At 40.5% G+C, this 17,181-nt stretch overlaps 1 protein-coding gene across 7 annotated transcripts in view; it reads right to left on the bottom strand.

Annotated features, from left to right (window-relative positions):
* LOC126213198 (uncharacterized) overlaps positions 1-17,181 on the bottom strand; it is a 235,250-nt gene that overhangs the window by 171,807 nt on the left and 46,262 nt on the right. For all 7 annotated transcript variants that reach the window (XR_007541108.1, XM_049940828.1, XM_049940831.1 and 4 more), the window contains exon 4: positions 6,094-6,135. Coding sequence is in view for 6 of the 7 variants with exons in the window: in XM_049940828.1 (XP_049796785.1) it covers positions 6,094-6,135 (42 nt within the window). In the remaining variant the exon portion in view is untranslated. The remainder of the gene's footprint in view (positions 1-6,093; positions 6,136-17,181) is intronic.

Genomic DNA, 17,181 nt, shown 5'->3' with positions numbered 1-17,181 from the left:
TTGCCAGGAACCATGTTTCCTAGAGGGCAATGCAGAAAGTAGGTGTCAAGCTTAAAAGTTGCTGTAGCTCAGCCAAGTGGTGGAAAAAAACCGTCGCAATTCCGTTGGAGGATAACGTGATCATGAGACTGGGAAGGCAGTCTACACCTCAGGGTCACCTGCTGCCACCGGATGAGTACCTGTGCGGTCAACATCCATTGTGTTTGAGGGTCCAGGGAGATCTAGGTCCTCAGTGGATGCCAGAATCTCCACTACATCCTCAGAAGCAGAAATTGTAGGCAGCTGTTGTGTGGGTGCCACCATAATTCCCTTGGTCTTGGGGTGGTGGTCTTTTTGGATTTCTCTGACTGGGAGAGCTTCACTGATTCAGTCTCTGAGACTGAGGATGAGCATGATGCCCTACAACCAGCTGCTGTTGGGCACTTCAGGTGTTGTCTTGCCCACTAGCACAAATCTGGGAAGGGAGTGATGCAAGGGACACCTTCCTAGCGAGAAGTGCTGAAGAACAATTACACTTCTCCAGCTGAGAAGTGGGGACTGGTGTCCCCGATGACTGGGGGGCAGTGCACCCAAGGTAGGTGGTGCAGGAGCAATAGTGAGGGAATTGCCACCCCCCCCCCCCCCCACCATCAAAGGAGCAGGTGTAGTCTTCTTCAGGCTCTGAGAGCCGACTGTAATTTGCAGAACTGATGGTGCTACAACTGTTCTCATAGTTGCGATGTAAGACGATGTCACAGCCACAGGCTGTAGGTGTTCGGATTTCCTCTTAGCTTCAGTGTAGGTCAGTCAGTCCAAGGTCTTGTATTCCATGATTTTCCTTTCTTGTTGTAAAATTTTCAGTCTGGCAAGAAAGGGGAATGATGCTCTCTGCAGTCGACACAGATGGGAGGCGGGGCACATGGTGTATTAAGATGCAAAGGACGTCCACAATCTCGAAATGTGATGCTGGAAGTACAGTTGGAAGACATATGAATGAACTTCCAGCACTTATGGCACCACATATGGGGATGGATATATGGCTAGACATCATCACAGCAGTAGACCATCACCTTGACCTTTGTGGACAATGTGTCACCCTCGAAGGCCAAGATGAAGGCACCGGTAGCAAGCTGATTATCCCTCAGATCCAGATGCATGCGCTGGACGAAATGAGCTCCTCGTCACCCTAAGTTGGCATGCAGCTCATCATCGGACTGCAAAAGAAGGTACCTGTGGAATATAATACCCTGGACTATATTTAAGCTCTTATGGGGTGTGATGGTAACAAACATCCTCCACCTTGTCACAAGCGAGTGATGCCAGTGACTTGGCTGAGGATGCTGTTTTGATCGAGACTGACCCAGAGTGCATTTTGGACAATCCCTCCACATCCCCAAACTTGTCCTCTAAATGCTCTACAAAAAGCTGAGGCTTCATCGAAACAAAGGCGTCCCCATCAGCTCTCATACATGCGAGGTGGAGGGGCGAATAAAGTTCACTGCCATCCTTAGCCTGGTGTTCCTCCCACGGTGTGGTCAGGGAGGGGAACAATTTAGGGTCGTACTTCTTTGCATTGCACTGAGACTTGGAATGCTTAGAGACTGCTGGTGTTTCATCACCAGCAAGTGATGATGTGGTATGTTTCATCACGCATCATCCACCCTTATGCCATACACTCCGATCAGGGGGCCTCCCCACAGGTGCCAAGCAGCCACAGCAAAGGCCACCTGTCAGGATGGCCATTGTCGGGAGTCCCGATGCCCCTGGGGGATGGGCATCTACTCGTTGGCATATGTGGGGAGTTAACAGCACAGGCATCATCAGAGTGATCCTTGTGTGGTCAAGGGACTACAACCATTAGGGTATATGGCAGCCCCACCACAAAGGACTGACTACCACGCTGGATATCAGGTGGAAAGGAGCTAAGAAGTCCATTATCGTCATCAGCGCAGAAAACGATATTGCACAGTGAAAGGAAAACGCATCTAGGAGGGTGACCTGGCTCAACAGCTGGAGAATGAGCAGAAGTGCAGATCCATGTCGACGAAGGATGCAAGAGGTCTTAGCGCACGATGGACGCGAAGCACCACGTAAGGCGCCCTTTCCTAATTGGCTTGCTCTTCAGGAAAATTCTGAAAAAGGGAGGTCAAACCCTGCAGGGGATCATCACATAAAGGCTGAAACATGTGAGACTCATTTTAGTCACCACTTACGACAGGAAGGAATATGTCCAGCCTATTCATACCCCCGGATCTGCAGGGGAACATGTTTGTAGGTTATGTTTCTAGTTTTAACCCATAATATCTCCTGTAATAGTATCAGAGTTTTTTGAAAAACCTGTACACTGAAAGAAATACAGAGCAGTTCCAGCATGGTAGGTTATACTGGGTGTCAATAGTTTTGATAGCATGTTATCTACTACAGGTAACCCGTTTTGCCTGAGGGCTTTCAGTGCTCTGTCAAATTCTTTCTGCAGCATCATATTATCCACCCCATCTTCAACTGCCTCTTCCCTTTCAATAACATTTTCTACAAATTTCCTTCCACTAGTTAGCTCATCTATATATTCTTTCAGTGTTTCAACACTCCCTTTCTTGATTAATACTGGCTTATCACCTGAACTCTTGATATTTGTTCAGTTGCTTTTCTTTGCTCTGAGGGTTTCTTCAATTCTCCTGTAAGTGCTAATCATAGTCATGTACATTTCCACATCTTCACATGTATCTCCTCCAGTCACTCCTTCTTTGCCAGTTTTACTTTTCTATCAATCTCATTTTTAAGTAACTGTATTCACTTTTGTCTGCTTCTATTTTCTATTTTATCGTTTCATTAACTGAATATAGTTAACACACACTTAGCTGTAGATCATGATTCATGGTAAGGTATTGGGAAACTAGTTTGCATACAAAAGAAATTGCAATGATTTTTAGTAATGTACACTTCATTTCAGTGAAGCATGGGCAATAAAAGCTGGAAAGGAATAAATATAAAAGCTCCAGGAATTAAGTTTTCAATAAGAGGTGCTGACTTTAGAGTATCTGACATTATTAGGAGTATAAGTCACACAAGAACTCTGACATAGAAACACAAATGAACAGATCAACGCATATAGAAATAAATGAAGGATTGAAGATTGAATAAAAATAGAATGTGCACAATACTGACCAATTGGAAAAAAATCAACAGGCAGACCAAGAAATAGATGGAGGGAGCAAACAAACAACCAACCAACTATAGATGCACTGAGCAAGATGATGTAATAGGTCCTAATATCGTAGGAGGAGGAGGAGGAGGAAGAAGAATATATTCTGCAAATCACTGTCACATTTGTGGCAGAGTGCTTTTTATTATACCATATATCACATTCCTTCCTGTTCCAGCACAGATGGATTACAGAAATAATATCTGCTTGCACACCTCTGTGAAGCTGACGTTTGCCTGATTTTGCACAGTCTTTAGAGGACAGATACAGCAGGAACAGAGGAATCTTCATAATTTCTACCTTGAAAGATGGTTCTTGAAGTATTCCTTGTAGGTTCTCAAAAGATGTACACATTTATCTTATTATGTACACCTGTTAAGATTTTTCAAAAAAAATTTATCCCTTTTCTCCAGTTTTACAAATCTTTGAGCATCTGCCCTGTCCTTTAGTGTACAAGATCAGTAGCTCTATTTAGTGTGAACAGAAAGAAGTCTCAAACACTCAAGCACTATTCAAAGAAGGGTGGAAGGTAAGGGTTTAATATAAGTAAAAAACAAGATAATTAAAGTTGGAGCACAAGCCCAGATTAGAGAAGGAATTCAGCCTTGCCCTTTCAAAGGACCTGTCCCGGCATTTGCCGTAAGTGATTTAGGGAAATCATGGAAAACTCAGATCTGTATGGCTGTTTGGGGATTTGAACCATTCATCCTGAATGTGAGACCAGTGTGCTAACTATTGTGCCACCACACTTGGTATATTCAGCTAAGCTGATTTGTATGCATACTGTAGTTTCCCAATACCTTACCATGAATCACGATCTACAACTAAGCCTATGTGGTGCTTCCATGTCTTATCTCCACACATGGTTACTCCTAAAGTAATTGTATGACATGACTGGCTAGCTGTGACTAAAATCCTGTAGTCAAAGGATACCTTCACTTCACTTCTCATAAACTGCACAACTGTTCAGTCTCGGTGTTAACGCTACTTTCCAGCCTCTGTGCCTGGTATATATTTTGCCAAGATTTAACTGACTGAATATTTATGGAATTTTTACCAGGCAGTCATCTCTCTTGAATAACTGCAGTATCTCAAAAAGCCTGGGATTTCAAACAACGCAACTTCCCACACCATTAGTGTACAAGATGAATAGCAGTGGTCCAAACATTATCTCCTGAAGCACACTATATACTACTCCAGCATCTCTAAATAACTGTTCATACATGATAACCTACAGTGTGCTGTCTGTCAGGATCTTTTGGATAATTGCAAACACTGCTTCATGTTCCATATGAATGTATTTTCTTTAGATGTCAGGTTCGTACTGAATTAAAGTCTTTTAAAAGTCAAGGCCTACTGAATCAGCCTCTCATACTTTGTAAAAGTCATTGGAGATATCGTGTGATGAGCATGAGCTGAACGTCACGTGATCAATATTTTTGGAATTCATGCAGATTTCCAAAGAGGAGGTTCTTTTGCTCCAGATATGTCAATATGCCTGAAATCAGAGACTGTTCCATTATTCTACAATCAAATATTCAGTGACATATGATAGTTGTGCTGTGGATCAGTTCTACACCTGTCTTTATGTGGAGATGTGATCTGTATTCTTGCCCAATCACAGGGAATATACCTTCCCTCAAGATATTTGCAGTAAATTATGGTCAACATCAGAGATAACTCACTCACAAATTCTATAAAGAACTTGACAGGGACTTAATCAGTCCTGAGTCTTCAGAAATTTGAGATGAATTTCAAAACCTCTCGTAACGTTTATTGTGTCACAAACAGCAGTGATATGGCTACTTTAAAAGTCAACAGTCTGTAATTTCCTCCATAAGGAAACATTTCAAGAGATAACTCAAAATATTTTGTTTCTTCTATTTCAGTTTCTCCCACTCCCTAATTTCTGGACACTATTGTTTGAGATACTCACAGCCTTAGTATTGAATTTATTGGGGCTTCAGGACAAGCCCTCTGGCAGTAATTTCCTATAATAGATAATGAAAGTTACTTCTGTTACCCTTCTGGTACAAACTTTTACAGTAACCATCTGGCTAAATGGATTACAGTGTCTTGTACCTCTTGTGAAGTAGGTTCTGTTTCTCATATACATCTTCCTTAGACTGTCAATATCCCAAAGAACTCCATCTTCAAGTATAAAACATTTAAAACTGTGATTTTCCCCAACCAATTATGGGATGATTAAAATATCTTCTAACTGTTACAGCATGACTTGCATGCATATGTACTGCAGAGCTATGGAAAAAGGTTCTGTCTAAAGCTATCAGCTTCTTCTGCAGCTAAGTCTGGTGGCCGGCAGAAGGCTTTAGCTACATATTTTATCTCATTAACAATGCCATTCTGAGTGCTGTTGATTTAAGATTATTGCCTTCCACTACAAATACACTAAATTCCACCATATGCACTTATACTTAAAAACACTGAGACTTGCCCCAAAAATACACACTATTAGGTTACACTTAGCAGAGACTAATGTGTATTGCTGCACATGGGTTCAACTCTTTAAATACCAGGGTTTCGTTGTTCTCCAGCACATCTCATACATAATCCTAAGTAAAAAATAGCTGTGTAAGCCATTATCAAACTAGGGCCTACTGCATTTTGCAGCTTTTTGTGACTGCACATTTGTCTGTAATCTGCCCTGAGTTCCAATGTCTCATATACTGAGAATGTATAAATAATGGAAATTTGAATTCCATCAAGTCTTCACTACATTGCATAAAAAACATTTCACATGTAGCTGAACTTACTTCTGTCTAAGAATACTCCTCCTTTCCTCTTAATTTCAAAGCACTACTTGTGCACTTCGGTAAAAACTCAACCAGAGGTAGTTATATTCCTGAGGAAACGAATGCATTAATAGTCATTAACATGTATTTGTAACTCACCTCCTCCTTAATTATCTGAGGATGAAATTCAGGAACACATAACTGTAACAAAGAAAAACATGGAGAAATAAAATCATACTTGAAGAAATGATGGTGATTAGCTTCATTAATATCACTTCACATGCAGTATATACACTGTTTCAGTACATGAAAAAATTCTTAAATGGAATATCAACAGAAAATAATTTCCTATTACTGTCACAAGACAATGACATAAAATAGTACCTAATTAAAATATGACTCAAAATTATACATTTCACTGAAAGTAACTGATTTGTGATTTCATTACCGTCAGTTATGCATCAATAACACATACATTAGGTAACAGGAAGGAAAGTCTTCAAGGACAAGAAACATGTCAAGATATACATTACTAGCCCAAAGAAGTAACTGCAAGAATCTTCTGCAAAACATACTAACGACAAATTAAGACTAATGCTAATTCACTGACACCGATAATTATAGCTGCTATTGGATTACTTTATATACAAACTAGAAGAGCAGTTTCTTTGGAATAAAATACATTGCTCCTCCTCGTACAATACTACAGGTTGCTTTTTTTAGAACTTGAAATTAAGCATTTATGTAGCACATTTTTGTGTCATACTGGCAAAGTCAAAATCTGTTTAATATGAACATTAACAGTCAAGTAGAATTAATACAGCTCATTTTAAAATCGGTATAAAACAAAGGAGGGTTAAAAAGGTTTTATAATAGTTGTGGTTATTTAATGTCCTGTCTGATATCCACTGGGAAAATGTTACACTTTTGCATCCAAATACAAAACTCCATTCTGAACCCTGGATAGGGATGAATATTCTATATCTATATTATATTTACCTGAAGAGTTGTGTTTGCAACTGCACAGTTCATTCTGATTATAAATCACACATCCCATTATGGAGTACATTCATCAGTAAGAACAAGAATCTTTTGCTCCCTCAAGATGACCAACTATTAACTTAAAACAATATTTTCACATCATACTAAAGTATACTATGTATTTTTTTATACTAGTGATCATGTGAGACAACACAAAGAGATTTGTAAATGCAAATCAGGCAAAATTAAGTTTTTTTTTCAACATACACACACTGGTGCTATTTCAGTATGTTGTCCATGTGGATGCCTGGGAACACCACATATGTAGGTATCTTCATCTAGTGTATGCTCACTGATATTTAGTTCTGTAATTTTTCAGTAATTTTTATTTGTTTGCGACTGAGACACATTAGTATTTATATCATGACAAGTGCAGTTGTTTGTTGTCAACTAGTGACAAGGTTGTTCCGTTATCCTTCTGGCTGGGTGATATGTGATGTGCCTTTTATCAGTTTATTTGAGTACTTAGCAACCACCACAGTTTTTGAGAAGTCCTACAGTGTCCCGGGTAAATCATTTATGCAGATAAATGTTAGGAATGGTCAAGCACTAAACCTTGAAGGATATAATGTTCCAACATTTTCAGACAATGGAAAGTTCAAGCAGGAATATGAGCACTGTAGGAAATGATAGATTGCTACTTACCGTAAAGAGGACAAATTCAGTTGCAGATAAGTACAATTAAAAGACGCAAAAAGCTTTTGGAAACAGTCTTCAACAGAATTAAAAACACACACACACACACACACACACACACACACACACACACACACACACCATTCATTCACATAAGCAAGCACACTTCACACATATGAATAATTCCAGCACGTTGGGCCAGAATGCAACTATGACACAGGATGGAAGCAGCAGTCTGTAGGGAGCAGGGATGGGGAAGGGATAGCAGTGTATGTGTATGGGGAGAGAGGAGTGCTGTCTAGCAGTGTGTACAGGAACTAGAATGCCAACAGGTGCAGTGTCTGGTGGCAAATAAAGAGGGTGCGAGATGAGAATGAGGAGGAGGTAATAGGACAGAGGGTGTGGAAAATATTGGGTGGAGAGTGTGGGGACAGTATGTTACACAAGTGAAGGAGGTGTGGTAAAGATAACTCCCATCTGCAACGTTCAGAAAAGCTGATGTTGGAGGATAGGGTTCACATGGCTCAGGTAGTGAGGCAGCCATTGAAATCAGGCATGATATCTTCACCTGCATAATGTGCCACAAGGTGGTCTACCTTGGTCTTGACCACAGGTTGGTGGTGGCTGATCAGCCTGGTGAACCGCTTGTATGTAGTCATACTAATACAAAAAAGCTGTGCAATGATTTCAGTGGAACTGGTATTTACCAGGCTGCTTTCATAGGTGGCCTCACCCTTGATGGGGTAGGATAAACCTACTTCAACATCCAAGCCATCTGGATCCTCCCCTCCACCACCATCTTTTCTGAACTTTGCAGATGGAAGTTATCCTTACAACACATTTTCTGCTCCTGTAAATACCTTAGCCTCAACCTTCAACCTACAACATACTGCTACACACCCTCCACACAAAAGTTTCCACCCCCTGTCCTATCACCTTCACTTCTCGTCTCCCACACCCTTTGTTTGCTGCCATCTGCCAACACACCTAACCATCGCTCCCCACTTCTCTCCTTTTTTCACTTTTTCCCACCTTGCCCCACAACCTCCTGACAATACACATGTTGGTATTCTAGTCCATGCACACCCCACCACAGGGCTCCTCTCCCCCCACCCCACCCCCAACTGTACAATGCTATCCCTTCCCCTTCCCCTTCCCCTTCCCTGTACCTCCACATTGCTGCTTCCATCCCAAGTGATAGCTGCATTCCGGCCCAAGCTGCCAGAACTGGCAGTCATATGTGCGCGATGTGAGCTTGCTTGTGTGAATGAATGGTGTGTGTTTCTCTTCTTCTGACAAAGGTTGTGGTAAAAAGCTTTGTGCAGGTCTTAATTGTGCCTGTGTGCAACTTAACATGTCATCTCTATGGTAAACAGCAATCTACCTTTTCCTACATTGTTGATATTCATACCCGGATTCTCCATTGTCTGATTTTCTTGAACAGCTTTTTTCCATCCTACAACCCTCTGATATTTTCCTTTGATACTATTCTCTATAGCATTCCTCTTCTCAGTGATTGTTCTTTCCCCTTTTTCCTGTGTTTATTCACCACCTCCCAAAATGCTTACTTCCGAGCCACACTTTAGCAACAATCATCCACACACAACACAGGCTTTGTGATTGTGCAGATTGTTGATGCACCATCTGATACTCCAGATTCTTGCCTCTGATAGTTTTATATTTATTCCTACTACTCCCATTTCATACTAAATCCTGACATACTTTAGTGTTTTATTTTACACACCTTCCCATGCCAAAGGAACTTGTGATCTTCAACCTAACTCACCCTCTCTTCTCTTTTCACAACACACACTCTCTTACCTCATCAGTTACTTTTCTCCCACATTTCTGTATGTTCGTGTGTACTTTTATGTAGTTTCGTGCATTTTTGTGTATTTCCATAGCTTGTGGGTGTTTTTACTTATCTGTGCATGTTTTAGGTGTCTTATGTATTTTTCCACTTCTTTCCTGTTATCCAACTCCTCTCAATGAGCAACACTCACTTTGATAATTTTGATGACATTCCCATTTCCTGTACACCATTTTTGGCAAAGGGAACCATGATTCATCTTCCTGCATCAGTTCCAAAAAGTATCCCTTTCCCTGGCTAAAACTGGATCCCCCCATGCTATTTGTGAAATGCTGTTTAAAACATGGAATCCCCCGAAACAAACTAACCATAAAAATTTCTCTCTCTGGATCCCACCCCTCCTTCCACAATAAACATCACCTTTTCAGACTCCTCCAGTACCCGGGCCTCACAAACCCTTTACTGCAAAAACATCTCCATGGCACAGGCATCCTAGAACCACCTCTGCTACCTCTGCAAACTACTGCTACTGTGCAATTCGTGCTTCTTACATCACATCTCTCAAACTGAATCCCTTGCTCTCCAGCACCTGGAGGAGCATTCCAGACACCAACTTTATAAGTTATCCTACCTGCTGGCATCCTACCGCTGTCTCAGGGTACCACTACCAACCCCTACTGTACTCACAATGTTCCTCCTTGTCCACCTGCCATAGCACCTAAACTCTGGCTAACTGACCTTTTCAACTTTCCATATCCCCGAAACTCCCTACCAACACTTCTCCAAATCTAGCTCTGAAACATTGCTGTAGCAGTGTTGTTAACCATTCCACCAAAACCTTCAGCTCCACAGAAGTTTCAGTCCTATCCTAAGACCTCACCTTTAGCCCTAAATCCAAGTTTAACCAACCTTGTAAAAGACCTGTTCTACTTTTCTTGATCCCTGTAATGGAAACACTTCTTTGCCACCAATCCCTCCAACCAAAACCAAATAAATCATATACTGAGCCCTGCCTCTCCCAGTTCACATCACCACCCAACTGTGATCCTCCCCCTCCCACCTAACCACCTGCTGGTCACCTTTCAGAAAATATTTACCTTCAAATTACCTGCAGGCAAAGGTTCCACAACTGTTGTTCTGAATTGCAGCAACTACCTGGTGGAAGAACTGCCAATTTTCTGACTATTCCACCTATAAACTCTGCTTGAGTGATCCCATCCCAGAAGTCTAACACAGCCTCCATGCCCCTCCTTAAAGCCTGAGGCACTTTCCAAAATTTCTCTGCTGAATCCATTTCCCTCCTCACCCCTATGACACCCCACACACCCACCTTCTATGTGCTCCCAAAATCCATAAACCCAAAAATCCTGGATGCCCCATTGTGGCTGGTTATTGCGCAGCCACTGAAAAAACTTTCGGCCCTCATTAACCAACACCTCCAACCAATAGCCCATAAAATAGCACTAGTTAGAGAACCATAACTTCCTCCACCGCCTCTCCACCATGCCCACCCCTTTACCTCCTGGATCCCTTTTCATCATTGTTAATGCCACTTCCCTATACATCAACATACCTCACGCCCATGGTCTTACCACTTACAGTATCTTTCCCAAAATCCTTCAGACACCACTATCTCATTCCTCATACACCTTATTATCATCATCCTAGCTCACAACTACTTATCCTTTGAAGGGTAGGTAAACAAACAAATTCGCAGCACAGCCAACGGCACCTGCATGGGAACCTATTCCCACCTGTTTATGGGCCATCTACAGAAGACTCTCCAAGCCTTCCAACACAGCAAACCCAAGTCTGGTCCACGATACCCTATTTTCATTCCCTTACAACATTAACAGTTTCTCTCCCATCTGGTCCTCCTCAACCCAGCATGTCACCTTCCTACACCTTGAGTACCTTCTCCCTGATGGCTCCACCCATTCCTCTGTCCACATTAAACCCACCTACAGTACCTTCATTTTGACAGCTGTTATCCCTTTCACACAAAAAAATCCCTCACATACTGCCTCACCACATGGGGATGACATATCTGCAGTGACAAGAATTTCCTTGTCCAGTATGCTGAGGGTCTCCCCAAGACTTTTACAGACATGCACTATTGCCCAGACCTACTCCACAAACAGGTCTCCCATGCCATTTCCCATCACACTCCCAATTTACCCACCACCCCCAAGAATCAGCCATGAATGAGTGCCCACTTCATCGCATAGTACCACACTGGACTGGAACAACTGAAGCTCATCCTCACCAGGGCTTTGATTACCTACCACACCCTGAAATAAGGGACACCTACCCTGAAATCCTTCCCACCCCTCCTAAAGTGGTGTTCCATCACCCCCCAACCTCCATTACACCCTAGCCCATCCTTGTGCCACTCCCACTTCCAACAACATGCAACTAAGATCATATCTCTGTGATAGACCCAGGTATCGCCTGTGAAAGCAGCTATGTCATTCACCAGCTCTGCTGCAATCACTGCACAGCTTTTCATATTGGTATGATTACCATCCAGCTGTCCTCCACGATGAATGACTACTGCCAAACTGTGACCAAAAGCAAAGTAGGACACTGTGGCAGAACATGCAGCTGAACATAACACTGGCTGCTTCACTACCCAAGCCATCTGGATTCTACCCTCCAACACCAGCTTTCCTGAAATGCACAGATGGGAGTTATCCTTACAACACATTCTCTACTCCTGTAAGTATCCCAGCCTCAATCTACAGTAACATACTGGCCCCACACCCAACAGTTTCCACCTCTCCCCTTCACCACCTCCACATTCTCATCTCACAGCCACCATTTGCCAATGCACCCAAGCACCTTTCCCCACACCACTCTTTTTTTTTTTTTTTGGTTCTGTTTTCTCCACTTTCCTGCACATAACTTGCTGATGCTGCACCTGTTGGCATTCTAGTCAATGCCAACTACTCTTCCCCCCTGCCCCACCCCCACAAGCCACACAGTGCTATCTCTTCCAATTCCCTGCCCTCTTTAGATGGCTGCTTCCATCCCACATGATAGCTGCATTTTGGCCTGAGTTGCCAGAGTTGGCAGTCATGTGTACACGAGGTGTGCTTGCTTGTACAAATGGATGAACATTGTGTGTGTTTCTATTTTTTTCTGAAGAAGGCTGTGGCCAAAACCTTTGTGTAAGTTCTTTTAATCGTGCCTGTCTGCAACTTAACATGTCATGTTTATGGTAGGCAGCAATCTAGCTTTTCCTACATTGCTGATATTTTAAGATTTTGTCATTCTATATTTATTCTTGTGCTAAAGACAATCTTCATGTGGAGCAGCGAATGTCCTATCTTCTGGAACTGTAGTTATGTGCATCATTGTTCCTTTCAAATTTCAGTGTATTATTTACAACAGACATCATAAGGGAATAAATATACTGCAGAGCAGTGGTCAAAATGTGTAATAGCAACAGATGTCTACACTATGATCCTGGGTGAACACCATATATCATCTAAGGACTAGTTATCCCACAATATTATTCCATTTGGCATTACTGAATGAAAATATCACAATCATATCGACTTACTGATTTGTTTCTCCCCAAGTTTTGAAATGATTTGAAGTACACATGTGGCTGAACTATGTTGTTTATGCGACCAAAATGTGTCCCTTTTTCAATTTAATTTCTCATCATTATGAACACCAAAAATATCAAAGTTTCCACACTCGTTACGTCTTTGCCATGTGTTACACTTTTAGTTAATGTAGTTCCCCTACATGTGAAACCTGAAAATGATGTCTTTCTGAAATTGAGAGCCACATTAACATATAGTTCCTGAAGACGTGCAGTGGCCTTTTCAGTGACTGCACAATCTACAGTCTTGATGGTTGGTTTAACTAGCTTTGTAATATTATTAAAGATAACACTGAATGAATGAAAGCATGGGTAAGTTATAGTTGTTATATTTCCCAAAGACATGAAGAGCTGCATCAACCCTGTCTTCAGGATGAAAACAACAATGAAAGCAACAGCAACAAAAAACAACAACAAAAACAACAACCAAAGGGTTTGCACAAGCACAGAAAATTGCTAGAGGATTATTTTTTGGTCAATTTCAATCACAACTGAGTTTTAAGGTCATATACTACATTCTTTCTAGAAAAGCCTTTATGGCAGCCAAACTCAGCTCTTGTTACAAAACTGCCACAAGTGTTTTTCAATATTTTGTTATGATCTACTTTACAAAATATTCTGAGCCTGTTTGGAAGAAGTTAGAAGAGCCTATAATTAGAAGTGACTTGCTTATCTTCACTTTCATCAACTGGTTGTTACTTCTGAAATTGGCAGTATTTTATTTTAATATCTTGACTCACTGACAGATTACAAATGTGATACACAGCGCCAGCAGGCTTTTCTACCAAGTCAGCTCAAAATTTTAGTTCTTTGGCTGAATACTATAATGACCAGAAGAGTTACTCTTTTTTGGTGGACTAATTTGTGTGACCTCTTTTGTGGGTAATATGGCAAAAAATGTCTGCTGCAGAAGTATCCAATGCCTGTCAAGTAAATCTAATGACTGTTTTTAATGTTTCTTTTCTATCTCTTCTTTTTAGCAATTGGTAAGAAGAATGCACTGAATTCTGCAGCAATGGATTTCAATTTAACTTCGTTTGCCTCACTATTGGTCATTAATGCACTGAATATCACCTCTAATTGAGTAGATTTATTTCATTCCAAATAATGCTCAAAATTCACTAAATTTTTTTACACAGTGTATAGTTTAGTCTTTTTTGTGATGTGAAATACATTCAGTACTGCATGTAGTGTACCAGTTAATATTTGTCTAGACCTAATCCTCTGCATTAAGTGAAGCTTTTTCCTCCTGGTACAACATAGTTTGATCTCAGATATTATCCATGATTTCTCTCAAGTCCCACCACTGAGAAACTATGTTGCTGTGACACCAGCATATGGATTGTAGTCAAGATTCTATCAGTACTTGACTGTTCAGATATTATGGATGTGGGAGCTATGTGAGACTTTTAAAAATAAGCATTCAGCAAAAGAAACAGCAACAGGAATAGTTAAAAACAAGTAAAATTTTGTGCTTTAATCTGGAATGCTAAAGCTACAATTCAATTCTATGTTACTAATACTTTTGTTTATCAAATATCGAGGTCAATGGGGCTATTTCCTTTTTCACAGTTTCTTCCATCTGTGAATTTAATGGATAAATCGTCTTCATATTCACTTTGAAAAATTACTATTGAACTGTGAATCCCTTCATTGGAAGCAGAATTTATAAATTTTGGGAAAATAATTTTGAAGAAACAGTTAACATTATGCATATGTCACATTTGCTTTTTTATATGGCTACAATGATGTCCAAACTTTTGTGGTTGGCAGGAGAGCCAAAACCGTGTTACTAGAGGAGGCTGAAAGGCACGCGTTTTAGCTCACGCAGGCTGGCGTGAGGTCTGGAACAGGACAAGGAAATTGGAATTTAGAAAAACGGACGTAGCTCGTGGAATACTTAACTTTAATCCATTAATGACGAACGTCACTCTTGACGGTACATAGTTCACAATATCAATAGTAACTGATAATGGCGCCTTGCTAGGTCGTAGCAAATGACGTAGCTGAAGGCTATGCTAAACTACCTTCTCGACAATTGAGAACGTAAGTAGGCAGTGAACCATCGCTAGCAAAGTCGGCTGTACAACTGGGCGAGTGCTAAGAAGTCTCTCTAGACCTGCCGTGTGGCGGCACTCAGTCTTCAATCATTGATAGTGGTGACACGCGGGTCCGACGTATACTAACAGACCGCAGCCAATTTAAAAGGCTACCACCTAGCAAGTGTGGTGTCTGGCAAAGTTTGCGAGAAGTTTGATGGGTGCTAAAATGATTGCACTATTTTATTTTCTTATTTTCACCCTTTGTCCCCAAAAAGCTATACTATTGGATTCCAGTGTTATTGTCATATTAACAATAATCTCAAGCATGTATTTTCACATGTTCTCACTTTTCTTTAGTTATGAATACATGCAAGTGTCAACTGTATTTTTCTTACAACACGAATTGTGTGCAACACATGTCTTCAGACATGCATATAGTTGTCTGTCACACTACACGTTTGGTTAGCCACCTCCAATCTTTAACCAGTTCCCTCAAACTGAAGGATTTTGTCAGACAAAGAACCTTTTCGTTTCATCATTTACATCTAGCTAACAATAAGCCTATCATTTGAGTAGTCTGCAATATGAACAGGCCTAATTACATTTACAGCAATTCTGCTACCACTACCATTTCGCTTTGATAACTGCTGTTATCATTTTTCACTTTTGAATCGCACTCACTTGTGACACTGCAAACTTCGATGCTTGCTGTGCTAAACTAAGTAGACTCTTTGTTATTACACCATTCGTTTTTATTTGATAATTGACAGTGTTGCCAAATAAAGATATGACAAAAGTTAAATATTCACAAAAATGTGTTATACAGTCTCTGATACATCAAGAATTAATAATTTTTTACCTGAATGTGATACCGTGGTATACATATTCGTTGTTGTCATTTGCTTGTAATAACTGATCTTGCTGCACTTCTGTGATGTCTGAAGAACATGCTGCAATCAAAGTGGTACAAGAGAGGGAAAGGACTAGCATTGCTTAAATACTCTCTGCTAAGTTCAATTTAGCACTGACTGATTCTCTGAAACCATGACCATTTCTATGTGTTTGAGTTTACTGTTTATCATATACATATTTCTGTATTAATATTTTTATATACTTTAATTTTAATTCTTAATAAAATAACAACAATCTTTCACTTTCTGTGGCCCCCTGAAGTATCAGGCTGACCTGCATTGCAGGCCGTAATGTTACACCCCTGCACAGACGGTATGTTTCTGACATTTACTCAGTCTGAAATGAGTACTGGGGAACTCTGGAACCAAAGTGACCACTGACTGTGTGTCTGCCCACAAAAAGGCCTCTGTGACAGGCCCTGGCCAACAAGGACTCTTGTGCTTGTGGGTTTGGATTATAAGGATAAGTTACTGTAACAAATATTCTCAAAATATGTAATCATAACATTAACTGATTTTTCTGCATTAAATTATTTGTTTACTTTTAACTTTTAATTCACGAACAAAATGCCAGTTAGTTCTGTATCAACTACTGTATGCTTTAAACACATCACATGCACAGTGATTGCAAGAGGCGATTCTATCAACATGTAACAAACAGAAAATAATCCATTCATACAAATTAAAATGAAAAGTCTTTATACACCACACAGTTTTAATTTACTGGAGAAAGAACTACGCAAAGGTTTATGTGTCAATGGAGCTATAAAATAACCTGCCTTACGTATCAAATAACAATCATGACATATTAACTTTCAGTATAAAACACTTTTCTTCTTAGATCATTTAACTTGTTTGCAATTTGGTAATGTCAATATTTTTAATCATTTCTTTATGAACATGCGGAACTGGCCAATCATTAAATCTTTTCTGTATCACTGCTGACCGCAAAAACGTTTTCAGTCATCTAAGTGCTGAACACCAATGCTCTGAGGTACAAGAAGTAATAGTTATAAGTAAAATCATCCAAACAAGCTTCACAAATTCTGCGAGCATTTCACACATAGGACCACAGTTTTCTCCACTTAAATATTTGTAGATGTCTGACAAGTTGGCAGCTTCCTCTTTCTTCATTCTGCACAGATCTCGATACTTGTCTCTATACAATGTTAGCTTGTCTTTATCAGTATCTGC

The sequence above is a fragment of the Schistocerca nitens genome, chromosome 11, assembly GCF_023898315.1.
Source record: "Schistocerca nitens isolate TAMUIC-IGC-003100 chromosome 11, iqSchNite1.1, whole genome shotgun sequence".
Lineage (NCBI taxonomy): Eukaryota > Metazoa > Arthropoda > Insecta > Orthoptera > Acrididae > Schistocerca > Schistocerca nitens.
Note: the sequence above shows the minus strand (reverse complement) of the source record. Positions and strands in the feature narration are given on the sequence as shown.